The following is a 21,863-nucleotide window of genomic DNA, read 5'->3' as shown; positions in this document are numbered from 1 at the left end:
CTAATCTCTCAAGAGGAGGTGGCAACAACTTCCACCTGTGCTAGTGCATTTTAAGACCATAAGAAAGCATTTGGTGACTCAGGAAGTCAGATGACAGGCCAAATCCAGGCAACGGGTTTACTACCAGCTGGGTCACACTGACATAGAAAATTAGGAATTCACATAAGAATGAAATCATTACTGAAGCTTATGTAATGATACTAATAAAGCAACAGATTTTTTGGCTGACAGTTTAAGAACTGTGAGCTACATGGAAAAGTCACAGAATAGTCAAGGCTGGAAGGTACCTCCGGAGATCATCTAGTCCAAAACCCCTGCTCAAGCAGGGTCACCTACAGCACCTTGCCCAGGACCCTGTCCAGACAGCTTTTGAGTATCTCCAAGGATGGAGACTCCACAGCCTCTCTGGGCAACCTCTTCCAGTGCTCTGTCACCCTCACAGCAAAGAAGTTTTTCCTCATATTCAGGCGGAATTTCCCATGTTTCAGTTTGTGCCCATTGACTCTCATCCTGTCACTGGGCACCACTGAGAAGAGTCTGGCCCCATCCTCCTTAAAACACCCTCCCTTCAGATATTTATACACATTGATAAGATCCCCCCTCAGTCTTCTCTTCTCCAGGCTGAAGAGTCCCAGCCCTCTCAGCCTTTCCTCATATGAGAGATGCTCCGGGCCCTTCATCATCTTAGTAGCCCTCCGCTGGACTCGCTCCAGTAGCTCCATGTCTCTCTTCTATTGGGGAGTCCAGAACTGGATGCAGTACTCCAGGTGTGGCCTCACCAGGGCTGAGCAGAGGGGAAGGATCACCTCCCTTGACCTGCTGGCAATGCTCTTCCTAATGCAACCCAGGATACCACTGGCCTTCTTGGCCACAAGGGCACATTGCTGCCTCATGCTTAACTTGGTGTCCACCAGCACTCCCAGGTCCTTCTCCACAGAGCTGCTCTCCAGCAGGTCAGCACCCAGCGTGTCCTGGTGCATGGGGTTATTCTTCCCCACATGCAGGACTCTGCACTTGCCTTTGCTGAACTTCATGAGGTTCCTCTCTGCCCACCTCTCCAGCCTCTCCAGGTCTCTCTGAATGGCAGCACAGCCCTCTGCGGTATCAGCCACTCCTCCCAGTTTTGTATCATCAGCAAACTTGCTGAGGGTGCACTCTGTCCCTTTATCCAGGTCATTGAGGAAGAAGTTGAAAATAAGACTGGACCCAGTACTGACCCCTGGGGGACACCGCTAGCTACAGGCCTCCACCTAGCCTTTGCGCCACTGATCACAACCCTCTGAGCTCTGCCATTCAGCCACTTCTCAATCCACTCACTGTCTGCTCATCTAGCCTGTACTTCCTCAGCTTGCCTATGGGGATGTTATGGGAGACAGTGTCGAAAGCCCTCCTGAAGTCAAGGTAGACAACATCCACTGCTCTCCCCTCATCTACCCAGGCAGTCATTCCATCATAGAAGGCTCTCAGGTTGTTTAAGCATGATTTTCCCTTTGTGAATCCATGCTGACTACTCCCAATCATCTTCTTTTCTTTCATATGCTTGTAAATGGTGTCCAGGATTAACTGCTCCATCATCTTCCCAGAGATCGAGGAGAGGCCAAGTGGTCTGTAGTTCCCTGGGTTCTCCTTCTTGCCCTTTCTGAAGGCTAGAGACACATTTGCTTCCTTCCAGTCCTCAGGCACCTCTCCTGATCACCATGACCTTTCAAAGATGATTGAGAGTGGTCTAGCAATGACATCAGCCAGCTCCCTCAGCATTTGTGGGTGTATCCAGTGTGTCTAGTTTGCTTAAGCGATCCCTAACTCAATCCTCCTCCACCACCAAGGGAAATTCTTCCTTTCTCCAGACCTTCTCCCTGGTCTCCAGTGCCTGGAATTCCTGAGGGCCGGTCTTACCAGTAAAGACTGAGGCAAAGAAGGCATTCAGTATCCAAATTCAGTCATCCAAATTCAAGTCAATATTATTCCTACATACTTGGAGGAGGGACTTCTGTGTCTTGGTTCTAGTCATACTCTCTATCCAGTTCTAGCCAACTCTATCACAGACATAAGGAAAAGAGACAAGTAGGACCCTGAGATCTAGCTGATCATATATCATCAAAAAAATTGCAGGCCTATGGAGGGGCATGGTTCTCATATACCTGCATCCACATCCTGGTTATATGGGACCTTCTCACAACTAAGCATGGGACTGGATAGGACACATAGACCATCTGATCACAAGGAAAAGGGAACATGCACACCTGGATTCTCAGTCAGTGCCACCCTTAGCAATAAAAAAGGCAATATTCTTCACTTTCCGGAATATTCTGGGTTCTGCTTATCCCACACTTGTTCTTGTTCTCCATTGTAAGAGACAAAGTGCAACAATTCCAGATTTCAGAGTCTGCCCTTGCACCCTTGCCACTGTTGGAGCTTAAGAGAATGGTGCAGTATAATCGGCTCCTACTTTACCATGCACTGTTAGGGTCTAGCCACTCTTGCTTCTGTCATATTTATTGGTATAAATATATCTGAAATATATCCAAATTCTAACACCACCAGATCTGTAACTTACTGTTAAAAAATTCCTCATAGTCTGTTTTCTCCACACAGCACGTGTACATGCGCAGAGCTGCCACCTTAATTTTCTAGAAAAAGAGAAAACACAATAATTAGAGTATTCATCATGAGACCTACTGAATGCTACTGTTTTTGTTAAATACATACATATACAGTCTTCTTCTGAGAAGACTTCTCCTAAAAAATCACAATCATTTGAGATTTTTAAGAACACATTAAACTAATATCTCCCAGGAATGACAGAAGTATAATTGATCTTGCCTTGAGGCAATAAACTGACTAAATGGCTTCTAGAATTCCCTTCAAAAACTATTTTAATACAATACTTGTTTATATGAGAATAATTGAAATGGCTTTCCTTAATAAGATTGCAAAGAAACCCATTCACAGTCCCTGGTTTCCTCCAATAACTTTAACTGTTGATGCATACAACTCAAAATGTCTTGTATAATGTAATTTTCAAACATTAAAAAAGTGATGTGCCAGTCACCTAAAAATCTTTTTCGCTGCAAGAATGAAAATTGACCAACTAAGCTTCACAAGTTAGAAAGGAATCCCAAATGATGTATCACACAATATGTAAGATCCTTTTGCACTTCTAATTTTTTTCTTGGTCTGCCATTGCATGAAACACCTTCAGAGCATCATCTGTAGCTAAGAGACATGTGCTGAAGTTTCAAAGAGCACAATAACTGATAGCAGAGATCAGCAAGAACTGCCAGCTATTCCCCTCCACTGATATCAAGGAGGGAAGTTGAAAACTTGAAAACTCCAGAGCCAACTCCCCTACCAGAGAAGGGCCAGGTGAGAAGGAGGCAGCATGGTTGCTGGTTTTTTGTTTGTTTAAGCAGTATCTACTAGGAATCATCTTAGGGCTCACTACACTGCAGAGCTGAGCACATGGCTAGCACCCACACAGCATGCTTTTAGAATGGCAATTCAAAGTACTAAAATATTATTTACACCTTCTCCAACCAAAAGGAAGGTAAGGAAACTGCAGCTTTTCTCCTACTATGGAAACACACGAACTGTTGTTTTTCTTATTCAATAGTCAAGGTCTTCTGTCATAAATAAAGGATTAGAAGCTTTCTCAATAATCAATTATACATACAAAATCCTTACAATAAAATAATTTACACTACTTATTGGAGTTCTGAAGATTTCCACTTTAAAGGAAACACTGTCTGGCCTGTGAGTAGAGTATCTTTCCAGTGAAATTCATTGCCCCAGACCAGGCATTACTAGATATTAAAATCATACTGTAAAGAACAGTCCCTGCCACGCAGCCCTTAAATAAGGCAGGTAACACAGAGAAAGAACTGATGAAATTTAAGCATTGAGGTTTTGAAGTGCAGAAGAGGTAAGCAGATAGAGAAAGAAAAATAAGAAAAAAGAGAAATAGTAAGAAAATTCCCTAAGATCTCAGAGAGCACTGGCAAGGCCAAAAATGAACTCAGGTCTCCTGGGCCTTAATCATAAAATAATTCTCTCCAAACCCAAGTCCCCTAGCCAAAAGCAGGCAGTAAAGCATAGCAATTAAGGAGAACTTGGAATCAACACTTAAAGCTAACAAGAATCTTTATTACAACAATACATACACAAATGCGTGAAAGAAGCAGCACTCTCTCACAAGCCTTAGCATCACCTGATTAAAAGCAACTAACAAATCAAAATACCTCACCCTCTTAAGTGCAAGTTATCTTTCCTTTATATTTACTTTCTGACAGGAGAAGATGTAATCAGCAACAGTTTCAGATCAGTCTTTGAGAAGCTCTACTCTGTCTTGCAGACTTTCAAAGTACCTTATAGAGTTTTAATTTCTGCACAGTTGTGCTCAGTCCTCCTAGTTATACTGTCTTCTCCACTGACTCCTTTATACTGAGTCCCTAGTTCAGAGCTAAGAAGTTTTGAATCCCATCTCTTTTCAACTGAAGGTGTCTCTTACAGAACTCCTCTTGTTTAGTCACTGTTAACAACTGCTTTATGAAAGGACTATTTAGAAAATTCCCAAGAGGAAAACCTATTTGTGACTTGGCCCTGGTCAGCTTACTATTGAAAAGCGACTCTTAACAGCAATGATAACATACCTCACTACTGTCTGCGTGGGACCCCCTCCTGTCACAGAAATACAGAAGGCTAAGAGGTCCGGAGATGGGCAACAAAAATCAGAAACATGAAATAGCCTCAGTAACAGAAACAAGTTAGACTAGGTCTCTTTAGTTCAGAAAAAGTCAGCTATTATAGGATATAAGAGTCTATAAAATTGTGAGTGGAAGGGAGAATGTGAACAAACACTCAAAAGGCAGAATAATCAGCAATTTTTTTAATACAAAATTAGCAGAAGTTCTTCCCACAATGGGCATGTAAGCTATGGAACTGCCACATAAAGAATGCTATGGATGCTGTAAGTTTAAAGAGTCCAAAGGGCAAGTGGACAAATTTATAGAAGAAAAACCCATCAACTGATATTACAGAAATTCCCTGGTTCAGGAAGTCCCAAAACAGACAATTGTTGTAGGCTGGAGGAATGCATGAGAAAAATTTCTTTATATGTCTTCCCCAAAATTAAATTCTTTCCAGATAACTGCTATTGATCATTACCAGAGACACAATGCTGGTCTATATGGATCTTTGCTTTGAGATAATAATGTTGTTATTGTGTTCTCTGATGCACAAATACAGGCATACCTCGGAGATACTGTGGGTTTGGTTCCAGACCACCACAATAAAGCAAGTCAGACAAATTTTTTGGTTTCCCAGTGCATATAAAAGTTATGTTTACACTATACTGTAGTCTATTAAGTGTGCAATAGCATTATGGCTAAAAAACCAATGTACATACCTTTAATTAAAAAGTACTTTATTGCTAAAAAATGCTAACCATCATCTGAGCATTCAGCAAGTCATAATCTTTTTACTGATGGAGGGTCTTGCCTTGATGTTGATGGCTGCTGACTGATCAGGGTGGCGATTACTGAAGGTTGGGGTGGCTGTGGCAATTTCTTAAAATAAGACAGCAGTGAAGTGTGCCACATAGATTGACTCTTCCTTTCATGAAGGATTTCTCTGTAGCACGCGATGCTGTTCGATAGCGTTTTACCCACAGTAGAACTTCTTTCAAAATTGGAGTCAATCCTCTCAAACCCTGCTGCTGCTTTATCAACGAAAAGTATGTAATATTCTAAATCCTTTGTTGTCATTTCAACAACGTTCACAGCATCTTCACCAGGAGTAGATTCCATCTCAGGAAACCACTTTCTTTGCTCATCCATAAGAAGCAGCTCCTCATCCGTTAAAGTTTTATCATGAGATTGCAGCAATTCAGTCACCTCTTCAGGCTCCACTTGTAATTCTAGTTCTCTTGCTATTTCCACCACATCTGCAGTTACTTCCTCCACTGAAGTCTTGAACCCCTCAAAGTCATCCATGAGGGTTGGAATCAACTTCTTCCAAACTCCTGTTAATGTTGATATTTTGACCTCCTCCCATGAATCGTGAATGTTCTTAACGACATCTAGAATGGTGTATCCTTTCCAGAAGGTTTCCAATTTACTTTGCCCAGATCCATCAGAGGAACCACTATCTATGGCAGCTATAGCCTTACGAAATTTATTTCTTAAATAACAAGACTTGAAAGTCGAAATTACTCCTTGATCCATGGGCTGCAGAATAGATGTTGTGTTAGCAGGCATGAAAACAACATTAATCTCGTTGTACATCTCCATCAGAGCTCTTGGGTGACCAGGTGCATTGTCAATGAGCAGTAATATTTTGAAAGGAATCTTTTTTTCTGAGCAGCAGGTCTCAACAGTGGGCTTAAAATATTCAGTAAAGCATGTTGTAAACAGATGTGCTGTCATCCAGGCTTTGCTGTTCCATTTATAGAGCACAGGCAGAGTAGATTTAGCATAATTCTTAAGGGCCCTAGGATTTTCGGAATGGTAAATGAGCATTGGCTTCAACTTAAAGTCACCAGCTGCATTAGCCCCTAACAAGAGAGTCAGCCTGTCCTTTGAAGCTAGGCATTGACTTCTGCTCTCTAGCTATGAAAGTCCTAGATGGCATCTTCTTCCAATATAAGGCTGTTTCGTCCACATTGAAAATCTGTTGTTTAGTGTAGCCGCCTTTATCAATTATCTTAGCTAGATCTTCTGGATAACTTGCTGCAGCTTCTGCATCAGCACTTGCTGCTTCACCTGCTTCACCTTGCACTTTTATGTTATGGAGACTGCCTCTTTCCTTAAACCTCATGAACCAATCTCTGCTAGCTTCAAACTTTTCTTCTGCAGCTTCCTCACTTCTCTCAGCCTTCATAGAGTTGAAGAGAGTTAGGGCCTTGCTCTGGATTAGACTTTGGCTTAAGGGAATGTTGTGGCTGGTTTGATCTTCTATCCAGACCACTAAAACTTTCTCCGTATCAGCAATAAGGCTGTTTCGCTTTCCTATCATTCGTGTGTTCACTGAAGCAGCACTTTGAATTTCCTTCAAGAACTTTTCCTTTGCATTCACAACTTGGCTAAATGTTTGATGCAAGAGGCCCAGCTTTCAGCCTGTCTTGGCTTTCGACATGCCTTCCTCACTAAGCTTAATCATTTCTAGCTTTTGATCTAAAGTGAGAGACGTGCAACTCTTCCTTTCGCTTGAACACTTAGAGGCCATTGTAGGGTTATTAATTATCCTAATTTCAGTATTGTTGTGTCTCAGGGAATAGGGAGGCCCAAGAAGAGGGAGAGAGACGGGGGAACGGCCAGTTGGTGGAGCAGTCAGAACACACACGTTTATCAATTAAGTTTGCGGTCTTATATGGGTGCGGTTCATGGCACCCCAAAACAATTCCAATAGTAACATCAAAGATTACTGATCACAGATCACCATAACAGATATAATAATAATGAAAAAGTTTGCAATATTGCAAGAATTACCAAAATGTGACACAGAGACACAAAGTGAGCACATGCTGTTGGAAAAATGGCGCCGACAGACTTGCTCGACGCAGGGTTGGCACAAACCTTCAATTTGTAAAAAACTCAATATCTGCAAAGCGCAATAAAGCGAAGCGCAATAAAACGAGGTATGCCTGTAAAGTGGGAAATCAGAGGTTTGAAGAAATTCAAGGCATCTTAAGACTCCTCTACAAACCAAATATAATACTCCCAGTTATGTTAGTGATGGAAATGCATAAATGAAGGCAGGTTCAAGCTCTAGATTACTATTCCCTATATCACAAAAAGGAAAATTACTTAGGTAATAAATAGGATTGTCCCACACAAGTATTCCCCCTATCATAGGAGAAAATAGGGGTTTTTTAGAATGTTAAAAGTAATAAGCAAGCAAAAAAGAAAAATCACCAAGTAAATGCTTTACCCATCTGCTATATTTCAGTGGTCCTGTGAAACCCATTGCTTCTATTATCCTTGTGAAGGCACCCACTTTCTCTTCAGATGGCTGCAAGGAATCTTTTGCAGAAAGATGCTGAAATGTTAAAAAAGAAAAAAAAAACTATTGCATATTTCTATCTCAGCAATTTAATCTGACAAATCATTTTAGTTGGACAAACTACAAGGTTAATTGCTAATATTAGCTTTTTTGGTTTACTTTCTTACTTCAACAAACAAAACAAGTACATATTTAGATATTCTCTACAAAATATACCTTTATAAAACTTATTTAACAGCTCCAGATTAGGAAGGTCAGTTTTAATACACATATCAGACATCAGAAAACATCATTGGCTACCTTCCGCATTAAATATGAACATGTCCCAAGGTCCAGAATCTTTAATGGCTATCTAGTACAACTTCAGCATGCTATAAAAAAAATAGCAGGCTATTCAGTAACTCCTGTCTCAAGACCACAAAGCAGTTGAGCTTCATCACAACTTGCAGAAAAATAGGTAATTTTCATTTAAGGATTTCAACTGCTCAACAGACTAACAAATATTTTGATGAGTAATATTGCATGTATTTAATTATATGAAGATCCCACAATGACATTACCTAGGCATTCCTGGGGTTTGTTTGTGCCAAACATTAAGTAGAATGAAAAAGATCCAGCAAACAACATTAGGATAGAAGTTTAATTTAGACTACTTTTATTTCACTAAGAAATTATAAGCTTTTCCAAGCAAACTTACAAACCTAGGGTTTAAAGCTAAAAATTCAAACATTAAAAGGAAGATCAGGCATGCAAGGAAGAAAAAAAAAGGAGAAAAAAAAGAAAGTGTTGTGAAAAAGCTGACAAACCTAGTTTTTCAGTCATTTAGGTGATTTTTCTGATCCATTTCCACTTCTTCAGTTTGAAATGCTAATACCAGGATTGGTCCCAGTGTTTCTCAAGTAGTCTCACAATACTAAATAAAGATATACTTTTCTACTTGACATTCTTCTGCATATGAATGCAAGCATCACATATCAGTTTTGGTAAGCATCCCATTGGAAGCTCAGGCTCAAATCTTTTGTATGAAAACCTGCTTACCAAAATACAGCTCCTGTTTTCCTAAGTATGAAGTATGTTCTCTTTCTAGACAAGTGAGCTTTATTTGGAATTAATTTTTTTGCAGACAAAATGAACAAACAAATCACAGAAATATAGTAAATAAATCTACCCAGCCCTTGCACATTCTCCGAGTTCAGTCCTTGCTTGCACAGGCAAATCATATTCTAGAATTATACATTGTAAAAACCAATCAGTTTCATCTTAAAACTACTGAAGTTACACAAATCCACCATTCTCACTGAAAAGCTCCTCCAGAATCTTATTCCCCTTGTAGCTGATGAATCTTTCTATCAATCTAGATCTTACTTGCAGAAAATCCAGATCAGAAAAGTAATTAGTCCTTAGTTTTTACCAGGTCAATCATTTGCACTGTCTGCAAACATGAAAATAATTGTTTTCTTCCAGATTAACTACATACCTTAAAGAGCATTGGGTTGATAAGAATCTTTGTGGTATTCTGCCTAAAACACGCTGGCAATAGCGATCGGCCATCAGTAATTACAGTTTGGGATCTAACAAATTTCTAATGAACGTTTACACTGCATACTTTAACTCATTATATTATCAACAAACTACTCTACTTTTAACCAATCTAACCAAAATCTAATGCAAGTGAATCTCCTATATATACTTGAAGAATACAGCTGAGAGCCATTATCATCCGAGAAAGTTCCTTGCCCGACGAAGCATTAAATTACTTTAGGTTACTGGAATTTCACTCTAAACACTTTCTCCAAAGACAATAACATATTTAAAAAAAAAAAAATCAGCTAGTTACCAGATTTGGTAGGAAGTGTAGCAATTCAGCAACAAAAGAACTGCCATACGTTACCAGAACAAACACTTAGGCCCGTATCCCATCTACAACAAGGACCAGCAGCAGATACTTGGAAGAGGTACTTACAGAACAGAGAAATATAGCAGAGAGAGCAGCTTCCTGGGGTGTACCTGCCCTTCTTTTGATAGTCATTCCTGCACTAGAAAATGTATCCACCCAATCACATTTGGCAACTGCAACTGGATGCATCTTCAGCACCCCAATCAGTTTTTGAAACCATTTAAGCATTTACCCTCCACAGCCTATGGAGTTGTGACACTTGAGTTTCACAGCTTAGTTATGCGAAAACAATTTCCTTGTGTCCGTTTTAAACTTGAACCTTGTCGTTTCATTGGATGCCTCGTTTTCCTATAAGGAGCAGGAAACAATAATTCCTATTCCCTTGTTCAGTATTTTTAATGAATTTTATAGGCCAGTATCATATATATCCTCATCTGTTAGCTCTTTTTAGATTTCAAGAATCCAAATCTAGTCTCTTGACATACAGAAGCCTTTTCCCATTCCTGATTATCCTTGCTGTATTCTTTACAGCCTTCCTAGCACTAGTATAGTAATTTTTGAAATTATATTACTGACAAACTTTCATTTACCTATAAGGTGAATGATTTTAAAAGATACATATTAAAATACAGACACGTATCCAGTATAAGTTGCTATGCTTAATTACAAATTAATTGCAAAGGGGACAAAAATTGCAGCTTTTAGACATAATCGCCATGTATATTCAGCATTAGTATTCCAGATAAAACGCTTTGTATTCTCATACTATCCATGGATGGCTGTCAATGTCTTGACCTCCACCATGCCTAGTATTTAGGTAAACAGGAAGAAACACGCTCAGTACCATTTTGGTATCTGTCAATCACCTAGTAAGACAGAGCATCACACTCTCCAGAATCTTCCTTAATACTCAGATCCTTGCTTTGAATGTTGGCCATTAAACCTGCTCACCATGTCCACTGTTATTATCCAGAACAACTGCCTCTGCAAAGGTACTTTCTCTCCCTCTATCACGTGTGTTGGACCCAGTGAGTCTACTCACACATACATGAAGTTTTAACCCAATTCTTATTACGTTGTTCTTCAAGCTTATCCCATTTCTCCTATGTAATATTATTTTCCTCCTGTGCACTAAAAATGCCACCCGAACCTTATGTCATTAGCTCCCTCCAGCCAGGATGGTAGGATATGCTCAGCACACAACTTCTGTGTCTCAATAACCAGCGTCATACCAATTTCAAAACTACTAAAATAACCTTCATATTCTCCACACTAATTAAAATCATACTTAGTTCCTAGTTAATCTAGGCAGATTAGTTTTAGTACATTGCCTTTGTCTACAAATACATTATGAAGGTTCCCTCACTACAGGTTTTTCATTATGCAGAGGAAGTCAACTTAAAACCAAAATTATCTTGATTCAAATTTTGCTAGTTCATCACCAAAAAAAAAAGGTTTCTGACTGGAAAATAGTCTTTTTCTAAGAAGTCCCATGACTCCTACTCCATTCAGAAGTTTGCCTGGACTAGCTCAGGAGATGCAGAAGGGATTTAAGCAGTGAGTGCTGGGTTCAAGGTAAAGACAGAGGTGTGCAATTCAGCCTGCCGATGCTACTGCTGCAGCCAAATGCAATTAAACAGTCATACAAGTGTGTGTAAAATTAGATTTACAAAAAATATACTGAAAAATTCAAAATACATTTTGTAACTCATTCAAATTAACAAGCTTATCAGGACACTGAGAGGCCTACCTCACACCGACTTCCCCACACAGCACCTGAAACCCAGCACTCAAAGCAATTAATCCTCTTAATCTTAACACCAAATACCAAAACAAGACAGTTGGAGTTCCCCATTAATTATAACTCGCTTTCCCACCAAGAGTGGATATCCAAGTGCACATTTCAAAAATGAGTATGTTTTTCTCCATTCAAAATATTAAGGTTGCAGTCCAGACGCTTATCTCAAACCTTATCTCCCCTGTTGTAAACTGCTTTCTCTCTGTTCATAAATCCTGCATGGTTTCTTACATGAAGGCCATTTTAACCAGGAAGTTTCCTGACTCATCATTCTAGTTTTGTACTCCTCCACTAGTCCTTTTCCACTATGCCAAACACAAGCTTCTCATCTCTGCCTTGAAGAGCCTCATGCTGCTCTTGGCTTGTTAGATCTACTATCTTATTCACTGCTCTCCCAGATCTTCTCTCCAAATGACGTTTGGGCAGGTAAGAGAGAAGCAGTGCAGGCATAGGAATTAGGGTATGCACTGGGTCTAGTTTGGATTCTGTTCTTAGCTCTGCTGCTAGGCCATGGTATAACTTATGCAAGCCATTTTGCATGCTTCAATTTCTTTGCCTGCAAAATGTTCAGTTTACCTGTCAGCTGAAAAACACTCCAAAACTGACTAAGAAAAGTTCTAGTTAAGAATCAGATAGCAGCCAGTGGTTCTTTCCTTCCACATGCATCTCCTTGTTTTCTTTCATTTTGCTTTTCCACGTCAAAATATGCAATTCAAATTCCAACTGATTAATATTTACCTCTAACACTACAACAACAAAATATGCCATTAGTCAGAGAGCAAACTGGGATAATTTTTTATTTTTTATGTAAATTTTACTTTTCGGTCCCTCATTTTCCCTCTGTCCTCCCATTTCTCTTGCATTTTGCCATTATCTTTGCATTGAGATCACTAGAGCAGGATCATAGTACTTATTATTTGAGAGATGCTGACACCCTTGGATTAAGTACTAAACAAGTCTTAGGAGATGGTTCGTGCTCCAGAAGACTTCTATCCCAAAACAAAAGACAACAACAGATAAAAGAGATGGATAGAACACAAAATAATATTGACGAACAGACTTTCAATATTAGCTGCGCACTAGAATTAGTCATCATTAATATACTGCATGACAATTTTGGGGCTTTAGCATCAAAACTGTTGTCACCTTGTCATTTGTAATATATATGGAAAACTTCTGTGCTTCCTTCTTTGAAGGTAAGAAAGGACCATCTGCCCCCATATTACTACTACTCTCCTTAACTTAGATTCTTTCCTAACTGGGCTTGTCATGGGAACCTCCCCGCAAATAACCCAATTATGACCAGACTTTCCTACATTAGCACTTCATTTTCTGGAAAGGAACACAGCACCTCTCAAATTATCAGATCTACTGTTAATGCTATACTAAAACATTTTATATAAAAGTTGAATCACCTCCTAAACATTTTCAAAGACATTTTGTTACCTGTACCTATATAATCCCTAGCACAGTGTGCCCAATAATAAAAACAAACTCTTCTAACCTTATTTGTATTGTAAAATGATCTATTTTGCTGTGTAACGGCTCCATTGGCCTGAGTCAATCCACCACAGACGTTAGACAGTTGGAATCGGCCAGTCTTGCGTCTCTAATAAAAACGATAAAAGAAAAAAAAAAGTTAAAATTGAAGAGATCATTTGGTAGTGAACACTTAACTTTACACCAATTACCCTTAATTTGCTTCTAAGCCAATTATAGTTCATTCTAAACCTGCAGAACTTTGTATCACATAAAGCACATATTTATTACCATAACTGTTACAAATAAATAGGTTGTCATGCTTAATGCTCCATACAACATATTTTTTAGTGCTCTGTAAGCGTACGGATGGAATAGACTGGCAGGCCACTCCACTTTCAAAAACCACAGGCTATGCTACTTGGATTTTCTGAGAAATTAATCCTACTTATGTTTTTTGTCTCTTACTAAATAATTTTTCTTCCCTGGCCTTGCAGAGAAACAGAGTTTACGAGCAACCTTCTAGCCCATCCAATTGTCTTTGTGGACAGGACTTGAGCAAAACAAGTTACAGGGGAATAGGTATGTATCTCTATAACCTCTACATGACACATGATTTGTATTACAGAGCTGCAATGAATATTAGTATAAAATGGAATTAACACTGTAAAGCAGCGCTTTCAAACAGCAATATCACCACTATTCAGTGTTTTGCTGTGCCAGGCAGACATACTATCTCAGTACTAGAAACTCCAAGGCTATTGTACAGCAGAAACATGCTCTATAAAATGCTGGCTGTTATTTCATCAATACATAGATGGTGAAGTAAAACTTCTGGAAACCTCTCTACTCAAAAACTGTGACTTTTTCTTACAGATTTAAGCACATCCCAGTTTTTACACACTTCAACATATTCCGACATCTTACCTGGAAAATACTATAGAGCATCCTTCTACATTGGCCTTGGACCATGGTGGTCTGTAATAATCCACTGCATGCTGCTATCCATTGAGTTACTCCAGTCTGGCAGCTCTGGAACAGAGAGACTAGTGATGAAGAGGAGCATCCAAATAACTCAGGAACAGTTTAGTTGTCCTCCAGCTTCCACAGATTTTATTCATTCACACAACAATGTTCAGATTAAACTCCAAACTTGTATTTAACAAAAGCAAAAGTTTTGATTAAATGAAAAAAAGCTCGCCTTCGAGAAAAGCATGCAACCAGAGTTTGAAGGCAGAAACAGAATAATCACGGGAAATAGTGAGCTGTCCACATCATAAAACTACACCACAATTTTTATATCTGTAGAACAAGTTAAGATGCTTAAGAAGCATTATTCACTTGACAGAGATCTGTAAGAAGCCTTCATCAAATCCCCTTGCCAAGTTCTGCTAAGTATCTGGTTCCCATCACACAGTCAACAATAAATATATAAACAGGTATATTATTCCACTCTCAGCTTTTACACATCTTTCTGTCTTACATAACTGGGGCATAACGAGTAATTTTAATATTCCAAAAGCATACATTGTCCCAACAAGTTTCAGGAAAGATGATTACTTTCTCTCATTAATGAGAATTACAGAAAATAAGGAAAAGAGGTTTTTTTCATCCGTGCTTTCATTGACTTGCAATCTTCAAGTAGGTACTACACTTGCTGTCTTCATACATGCCCAACATTAATACTGGGAAAAACATATATATTATTAGAGTGGATAATATTTTTCTCATAAAAATAGCTTCATCTTTTAATGGACCACAAAGATGAGGAGAGACTGGGATTGTTTAGCCTGGAGAATAGAAGGCTTAAGGGAGACCTTATCAAAGTGTGTAAATACCTGATTGGGTGGGGGGAGCAGTAAAGAAGACAGAGCCATACTCTTCTCAGTGATGCCCAGTGAAAGGACAAGAGGAAATGATCACAAATTGAAATACAAGAAATTCTATTTAAACATAAGAATAAAACTTAATTTTAAGGGTGATCAAACACTGTAACAGGTTGCTCCATCCTTGGAGATATGCAAAACCTGACTGGACAAAGCCCACAGCAACCTGTTCTACTTGACCTTGCTTTAAGGAGGGGGGGTTGGATGAGATGATCTCCAGAGGTCCCTTAAAACCTCAGCGATCCTGTGGTTCTTCCAAAAAATGTCGGTTCTCCAATTCAAAAGCAGTAAGTATCTCTAGTTCAATAAACTTCTGCTGCCAAACCCAAGGGAACACTACATGCATACCTGTAGCACCCAATGCAGTCCCGCTACACAGAACACCAGAAGTTCCCAGAAACTATGAGACTAGCAGATCTGCCCAAAGACTAGGAGGAACAGAAGCAAAACCAACCTGAGTTCCTGTTCCCCACGCAATTCTCTCTATCTGCACACTCATTGCTACCCCTCAGGTGCAATGTACTGCCTCCTCAGACTGTCCACATTTAACTCTTGATAGAGCTGCACTTTTCATCCACTAAGTGAACTGATCTCGGCTTTTAAAAAATGGAGGGGGGAGAGAGGCACTACTGTAACAAACATGATTAATGTTCACTGCAATTATGCCTTTCCCCCTTTACTGTAACTAAGGAAGATTATTTAGTTTCTGATCCTTCTCCATAACATCAGTACCCAGCAAGTACAAATATGAAATGGATAAACTTCTAATAGTTTTCCTTTGCTTGCTAAGCAGAGGCAAATTGAGATGTAAAAAATCCTTACTGCTGGTTTCAGATACAAAGTAATAGGAATATGGCAAGAGAAATGGGATTCAATCAAAAGAGCCCTATAATTTTGCACGAAGGTTTGAAAAAACAGCACAAAGAAAATAAAATAATCGAGAGGAAAGCTCTCTTACAAACAATATTGCCATTTATCCAATTGCCGCGTAGCACTAATACATAAAAAGAAATAATATTTGACAAAACAATCCAGCTGAGTACCACAAAAGTAATTCTTGAGGTAATCCAGTGCTCTGACATAAACAGTTTAACAAGTAATAAAAGTCAGAAAGAAAATTCACCAGTTTTTATAGAGAAAGACTAGAAGACTAAGTTATATGATAGGATTTTTGATGCTCATTCTTTGTAATAAGAAGGAAAACATGTCTAGATTCCAGTGTCTTAGAGCTTAAATATACTGGGGTTTATAGCTGTTAATAAGCACTAACAGAACAAAGCCAAAATGGACAGAGACATAAGAAAACACAAAACAGGCACATGCACAGTTGGGAATAGAGATGTGATAAATAATCAAATAAGAGAGAAAAAGGCAACAGAAGAAAGTAGCAGAGCAACAGAAGGGGAACATGGTGAGTGAAGGAATCTTCATGAGCCAGTGTCACCTTTTGCAGAATGTAACCTTCCATATTTAAATTACAAATGTTAGACTTCTCCATTTAGAATATGGCTAAAAGAAAATGTACCAAGCATAAACTGAATGCAATTATCCAGCAACAATCTGCAGGCAAGTTAAGCACCTCCGGCAGCTGCCTTGTCAAGATACAGATGAAAGAAAATAACTACAGTCTTCTAAATCTTCCTGGCAACTATTCAAAAAACCTTAGGTAGCAGAAAAACTGTGCATTGCGATCTCTTCTATTACTTAGGGAAACAACATCTTTACCATAATGGTAGCATTAACTTGTAGACCTGAAATGTCCGGACAACAATCAAGACTATATCACGCACTGGGAGCAACAGAGGAGGCTTTAGGATTAGAAGAAGAAAAAAAAAACATTTCCTTTCTTATTTCTAGTGCAAAGAGGAGCTGCTGAAAGCTTGAAGACTCATTTCCATGTGATTAGGCAACTATTGAATCCTCATGCAAAAGCAGATGTTGGGAAATGTCAAGGCTCAGCAATGTTAGGATATTATAAAGCTTGAGCTGAAACACCTTGCTGCTCTCAGAAGTCCCCTGCCTCCCAACTGCATACTCCCACCAGTTACTCCAGCTCAGGTGCTTCCCTAACTGCAAAGTAAGGCACACCAGCTCACAAAAATGGCAGAAAACTAACTCTTCTCTCCCCCCAAAAAAGAGATTTTTCTGGCCAGGCTGACAGATTGAATCAGCTTATTTTGCTGTACGATGAATGTCAGAGCCAGCCAGGAGAAGAGGAGTTACACTGGGACAGGGGAAGCCTGGGAGGCAAGTCCTTCACCTTTTGTAAGCAGGTTTTAATTGCAAACCATACCCTGGGGAACAGTTCCATGGACAGCTGAACCCATCTCTCTACCATTCTCCCTGCTCCCCTCCTGCTTGTCTTCCCCCTCCTCTTTTGTTACGGATTGCCACAGTATTTTGTAAACTCTTTAACTCATTAAAACAGCAGGAAATTAACCTTATTTTAATATTGTCAGGGTTCTGTTTTGGCATTTAGCACATAATGATCCAAAAAAAATGCTGAAGCAGGCAAATGTAGGCAACAGTACAGAGACAGGAGCAGGGAGGAAGAGTAGGAACAGGAGAACGAAGCAGGGACTCCTCATTTCAGTTGCAGGGAGCATCAGGTAGGGCTCACCATGCTGATAAAACCACATCTTGAGACAACACCAGCTCAAAAAAACCCAGAGGATTAGTTTAAGTGGGTACAGCCCTTTGACTAAAGGTCTTCTATTTTTCTCACAAATATTTCTCCATCTAGCATAGCTGGCATCCCAGTATTTGTATTGCGACAGAATCTCAGAACCCAGTCACAGACTTCACTCTTCTCGTTTCTACTGAAGAGTGGTATCCTGCTGCAAGGACTTTAAAAGCTCATACACACAAAAAAGATGAGAGATAGATACAAGTGCATTAGAAAGGAAAAAAAAAAGCTGAGTAATAAGTAATACACTCGCAGTCCTTCATAGGAACCCAGTCTGTTCCACTTAACACAGAAGTTGGAGTCTTTATATAATCTTTGTTATCAAGTACCTCAAAACTGAGAAAGGAACCTCAAGGAGAGATAACCCCCATCCCGCAGGGCATACAAATGTCCCAAGTGACGGGAAAAATACCAGACAAGTTTTCTCAAACATAAAGCCCCAAGCAGGAGTAGCAAAGTCTTGCATAACTGTTATGTAACTACAACCTCTGAAGGAAAAGTTCAAGCCTTTCCCCCCGCCTTCACGAGACATCCGCCCCGGACACAGGGGAATGCCCGAACCATTTGAGTGCCGCACCCTGAGGAGGACAGGAATAAGCAGTTGGCTGCAGTAACCTCCCACAGCAACGCCAAAAATCAAACTAATTATCATTTACAAAACGACAACTCCTTTACAAACATCGTTTAACAGTTTTTTCTTATATACGCTGCCTAGGGCAAGGCCACGCTGGAGACAGGGAGTGCGCAGGGAAGCCCGCAGGAGCCCGTGGGGCTGTGAGACGTCCGTGACCGGCACCGCAGGGGCGACACCGGAACCACCCCACGGAAACGCCCTCGGCCTCACACGCCGCTCGTCCCGTCGGCAGCGCCGCCCCCCGCCATGCCTGCGCCGCCCCGCCCCGTCACGCGGAAGGGGCCGCCACGCACTGCGAGGGCGGGGAAGGCGACCCCGGCCGCCGCCGCCACTCACCACGGCTCTCACCAGCGCCGCCATGGATGCTGGGCGCCGCTTCCGGCGGCGCGGCGGGCCGGGCTCGGCCCCTTCCGGCCCCCGGGCCGCGCACGCGCGGTGCGGGAGCCGCGCGCGGCGGCCGTTAGCTAGAGGGGCGGGAGGGCGCGCGCGCGGCAGCCGTTGGCCGGGGCGGGGGGCAGCGTGTGCGCGCGGCGGCGGCTGTTGGTGGGCGGCTCGCCGCGCGCTCTGCCGTCGCCTCGGGGCCGCCGCTGCGTGGAGCGAGCCGGGCGGGGGGAGGGGTGTGGCGTGGCGAGGCGGGGGGTGTAGAAAGGGGGGTGCTAGTCGAGGCTGGGCGTGTCGGTGTGCTTGGGTTTGGTTTGGAAGGGGAAAGGTGGCAAATCCGTGCTTGCCCCTTGTAAGTTCCCTCTCCTAGAAGGCTTGACCCATCAGGGCCAAGCTCTGCCACTTGGTGGCCATGACAGCAGCGAGGTTTCCTCTGGCTGGTGTTGGGCTGGCTGTTCGGGCAGCCCCAAGCAGAAGACAACTTCTTTGAGACCCTCACACAGGTGCCAGCACGGAGATTTCATGGTGGTGGTAGCAAGAGAACAGGGTAAAGCCCCTCACACCAGTGTCCCATAGGCCCTGGAGCCAGGACCTTGCGACCAGGAATGGTCCTGCCTGCCCCCACTGCATGTTCCCCATCCCTTCCTTCTGCTGGCACCAGCTTTCATGAGGCTGCAGAGTGAATCAGACCAGCAACCTGACAGAGGTCAAAATGAGCTGGTTTGTTTTGCCAGGTTGGTTTTAGCCTGGATCACATCCACATCACCTCACAAATGTTAGTACTGGTAAGAGGGAGGCTGGTGCAGATGTGGGCAAGAGCAGCTGGGGAAGAGGGAGGCTGCTCTTTTCAGCAGCAGTGCTGTCTTAAAGGGCTTGGGGAACTATAATATTCTACTCCCCTCTTTCCCAGCATATTTATTGGGATGTCAGCTTCTCAGGAGGGCAGTAGCAGCTGCTTTAATGGCCCTGAAACTCCACAGTAGTCCTTAGAATTCTTTCATATGTTCTTAAATGTTAGATCTCATGGGGCCAATGGAATCACCTACTTGGACTTCCTTCTTTACAGGCATCCCAGATTCCTGTATGTACAGTCAAGGTTTTCTGAGATGTTCTGACTCACTGCAGCTCTCTCCCAAAATAACTTGAACTGTATCTGACAATGCATTTAGTGAACAAGTTGTTCTAAAATTGTGTTGGATGTTAAACACAGGGAACTGAAGATCTCTGTCAGGAATGTGCTACATTTCATTTGGTTCCTGTGCCCATAACTAGTCTAGGGAGGAAGATTAAAGCTAGCTCTGTTTCTTTCTATTTGCTTAGCTGTCCTGCATGTATTAGGCTCCAAGCAATATTAAATACTGCTTTTAACAGTAATTCTTTTTTTTTTTTTGCTTGTGAGAGGGCAGTAGGGGAAAATGTGTACGTGTTTCTGAGGCCTCCTCATTGCTATTAATGAGCTAGAGTCATTGAAAGCGATTAAGCTCAAGAATCCCTACACTACTCTATAACTCCAGAGAAAAGACTCTGTCAGTAGCAGAGGAGTCCCACAGTGTTGTGCAGTAGCCAGTTTTCCTTAGTGGGTGTTCATTCTCCCCATCTAACTTGGGAGCGGTGTCTAATAATTACACTGATTGTACCAGTTCCTGGTGTCTTACCTAATGATGCACTGCAGGATTTCAGCACGTTTCAGGGACAGAAGATTAATGTCTTAAGTAAGACTCCTCTGCCTAGCTCTGTTATTTCATGCTCAATGTAACAGCTAAGCCCTTCCCATGTCAGTCCATATGATATGAGTTTCAAATTCAACACTAAAGGAATTTCCTGAGAGCACTGACAACTTACTCCCCTTTATTTACACAATCTTTATGGTCCTGCTCAAGTTCCTACCATTCAGCTCTGCTCAATGGGCATCTCCATGACTGCATGTGTCTTGCCTTAGTCATGAGTCTTCCTTGTGGAATTGCTCCTGGGTAAGCATTTTTATTTAAACAGCGACAGCAGGAGGTCCCAGAGGCAGGGCAGCTAAGTTCCCCTCGAACTGCTGGTGTTTTTTCATCCAAGGCCATTAACAATGGTGATAGGAGTGCTCACAGATAGGTGACTGAACAGGAAAGAAAAACCCCAAAGGATGATCATATTGAAGGGGCCTTGTGTTTCAGCCTCAGCCCTGTCATCTTTCTACTTAAAGGCCAGGCAGCTGGCTGGAGTTTGCCGTTGCAAGCAGCTGGAGGGAGCAGTTATTGGAGGAGATAAGAAGCCGCAAAACATGAGCTGAGGAAAAGCATTTTAGAGGAGTTTAATTGAAGGAGAAGCAGAACAGAAAGGGGGAGAGAAACCTCTCTCCTGGTTGGGGAGCAGCAGTGGTGGAGCTGGATGGTTGTCTACACTCAAGAATGATACAGGATGCAAATCAGACACCAGTGCAGGGAGACAGGGATGAGCACAGGATCTGAGTTTGGGGCACAGCGGAGGTATAGAAGGAAGACTGTGACAAACTGCAGAATGCTGCAAATGGCTGATATTTGTCATTTTTTAAGTATGACCAAGAAGGGTTATTGGACTGCTGTGTGATAGAGAAGCAGGGTATGCAGAAAGCTAGTAAAAGCAGATTGGAAAGATGACTCTGCAGTGTGTCTACTAAAAATGTCCTTGGGAAACTGATGGTGGGAAAAGTCTGGTGACTGGTTGCTTCTTTACTTAGGTGATTGGTGCCATACAAATGGTTGCAGCGACAATCCACGAATCTTGGGAGGGAGGTTGGAGAGGTCTCCCTTTGCTCCTGTATTTCTGCTTAGATGGGGCTAGTAGATGAAGTAAGAAAGGATATGGTTTGACAATGCAACTAAGCACATAAAATCACTGATTGCTGAAAGAAGAGGCTCTGTGCTAGCACTAGCATTCATCTAATGAATGCTGAGCTGATGAGCTGGTTCAAGGAGCTAGACCAGCAGAAAATTGTCTTTGTTGTTTTTAGTAGGATTAATTTTCTGTGAGCTTAGCTACCTAAACCAATGCTCCTCAGGATCAGAGGAATGCCAGGAATGTGTAGCATGGCAGGGGGCAGGAGAACATGAGACCAGACTGACTATTTTAGCAGCAGTCAG

The 21,863-nt window shown here is 41.5% G+C and overlaps 1 protein-coding gene across 2 annotated transcripts in view; it reads right to left on the bottom strand.

Annotated features, from left to right (window-relative positions):
• UQCC1 (ubiquinol-cytochrome c reductase complex assembly factor 1) overlaps positions 1 to 18,786 on the bottom strand; it is a 58,096-nt gene extending 39,310 nt beyond the window's left edge. The window contains exons 1-5 of one of the 2 annotated variants that reach the window (XM_067307750.1): positions 18,715 to 18,786; positions 14,100 to 14,204; positions 13,198 to 13,302; positions 7,927 to 8,034; positions 2,558 to 2,630 (exon numbers count right to left, since the gene is read on the bottom strand). In XM_067307750.1, the coding sequence (XP_067163851.1) occupies positions 2,558 to 2,630; positions 7,927 to 8,034; positions 13,198 to 13,302; positions 14,100 to 14,204; positions 18,715 to 18,738 (415 nt within the window). In that variant the 5' untranslated portion in view covers positions 18,739 to 18,786. Of the gene's footprint in view, positions 1 to 2,557; positions 2,631 to 7,926; positions 8,035 to 13,197; positions 13,303 to 14,099; positions 14,205 to 15,010; positions 15,129 to 18,714 lie in introns of those variants that run through there. The other variant, XM_067307749.1, reaches the window with a different exon arrangement.
• Between the last annotated feature and the right edge of the window lie 3,077 nt (positions 18,787 to 21,863).

This window comes from Apteryx mantelli, chromosome 18 (genome assembly GCF_036417845.1).
Source record: "Apteryx mantelli isolate bAptMan1 chromosome 18, bAptMan1.hap1, whole genome shotgun sequence".
NCBI lineage: Eukaryota > Metazoa > Chordata > Aves > Apterygiformes > Apterygidae > Apteryx > Apteryx mantelli.
Note: the sequence above shows the minus strand (reverse complement) of the source record. Positions and strands in the feature narration are given on the sequence as shown.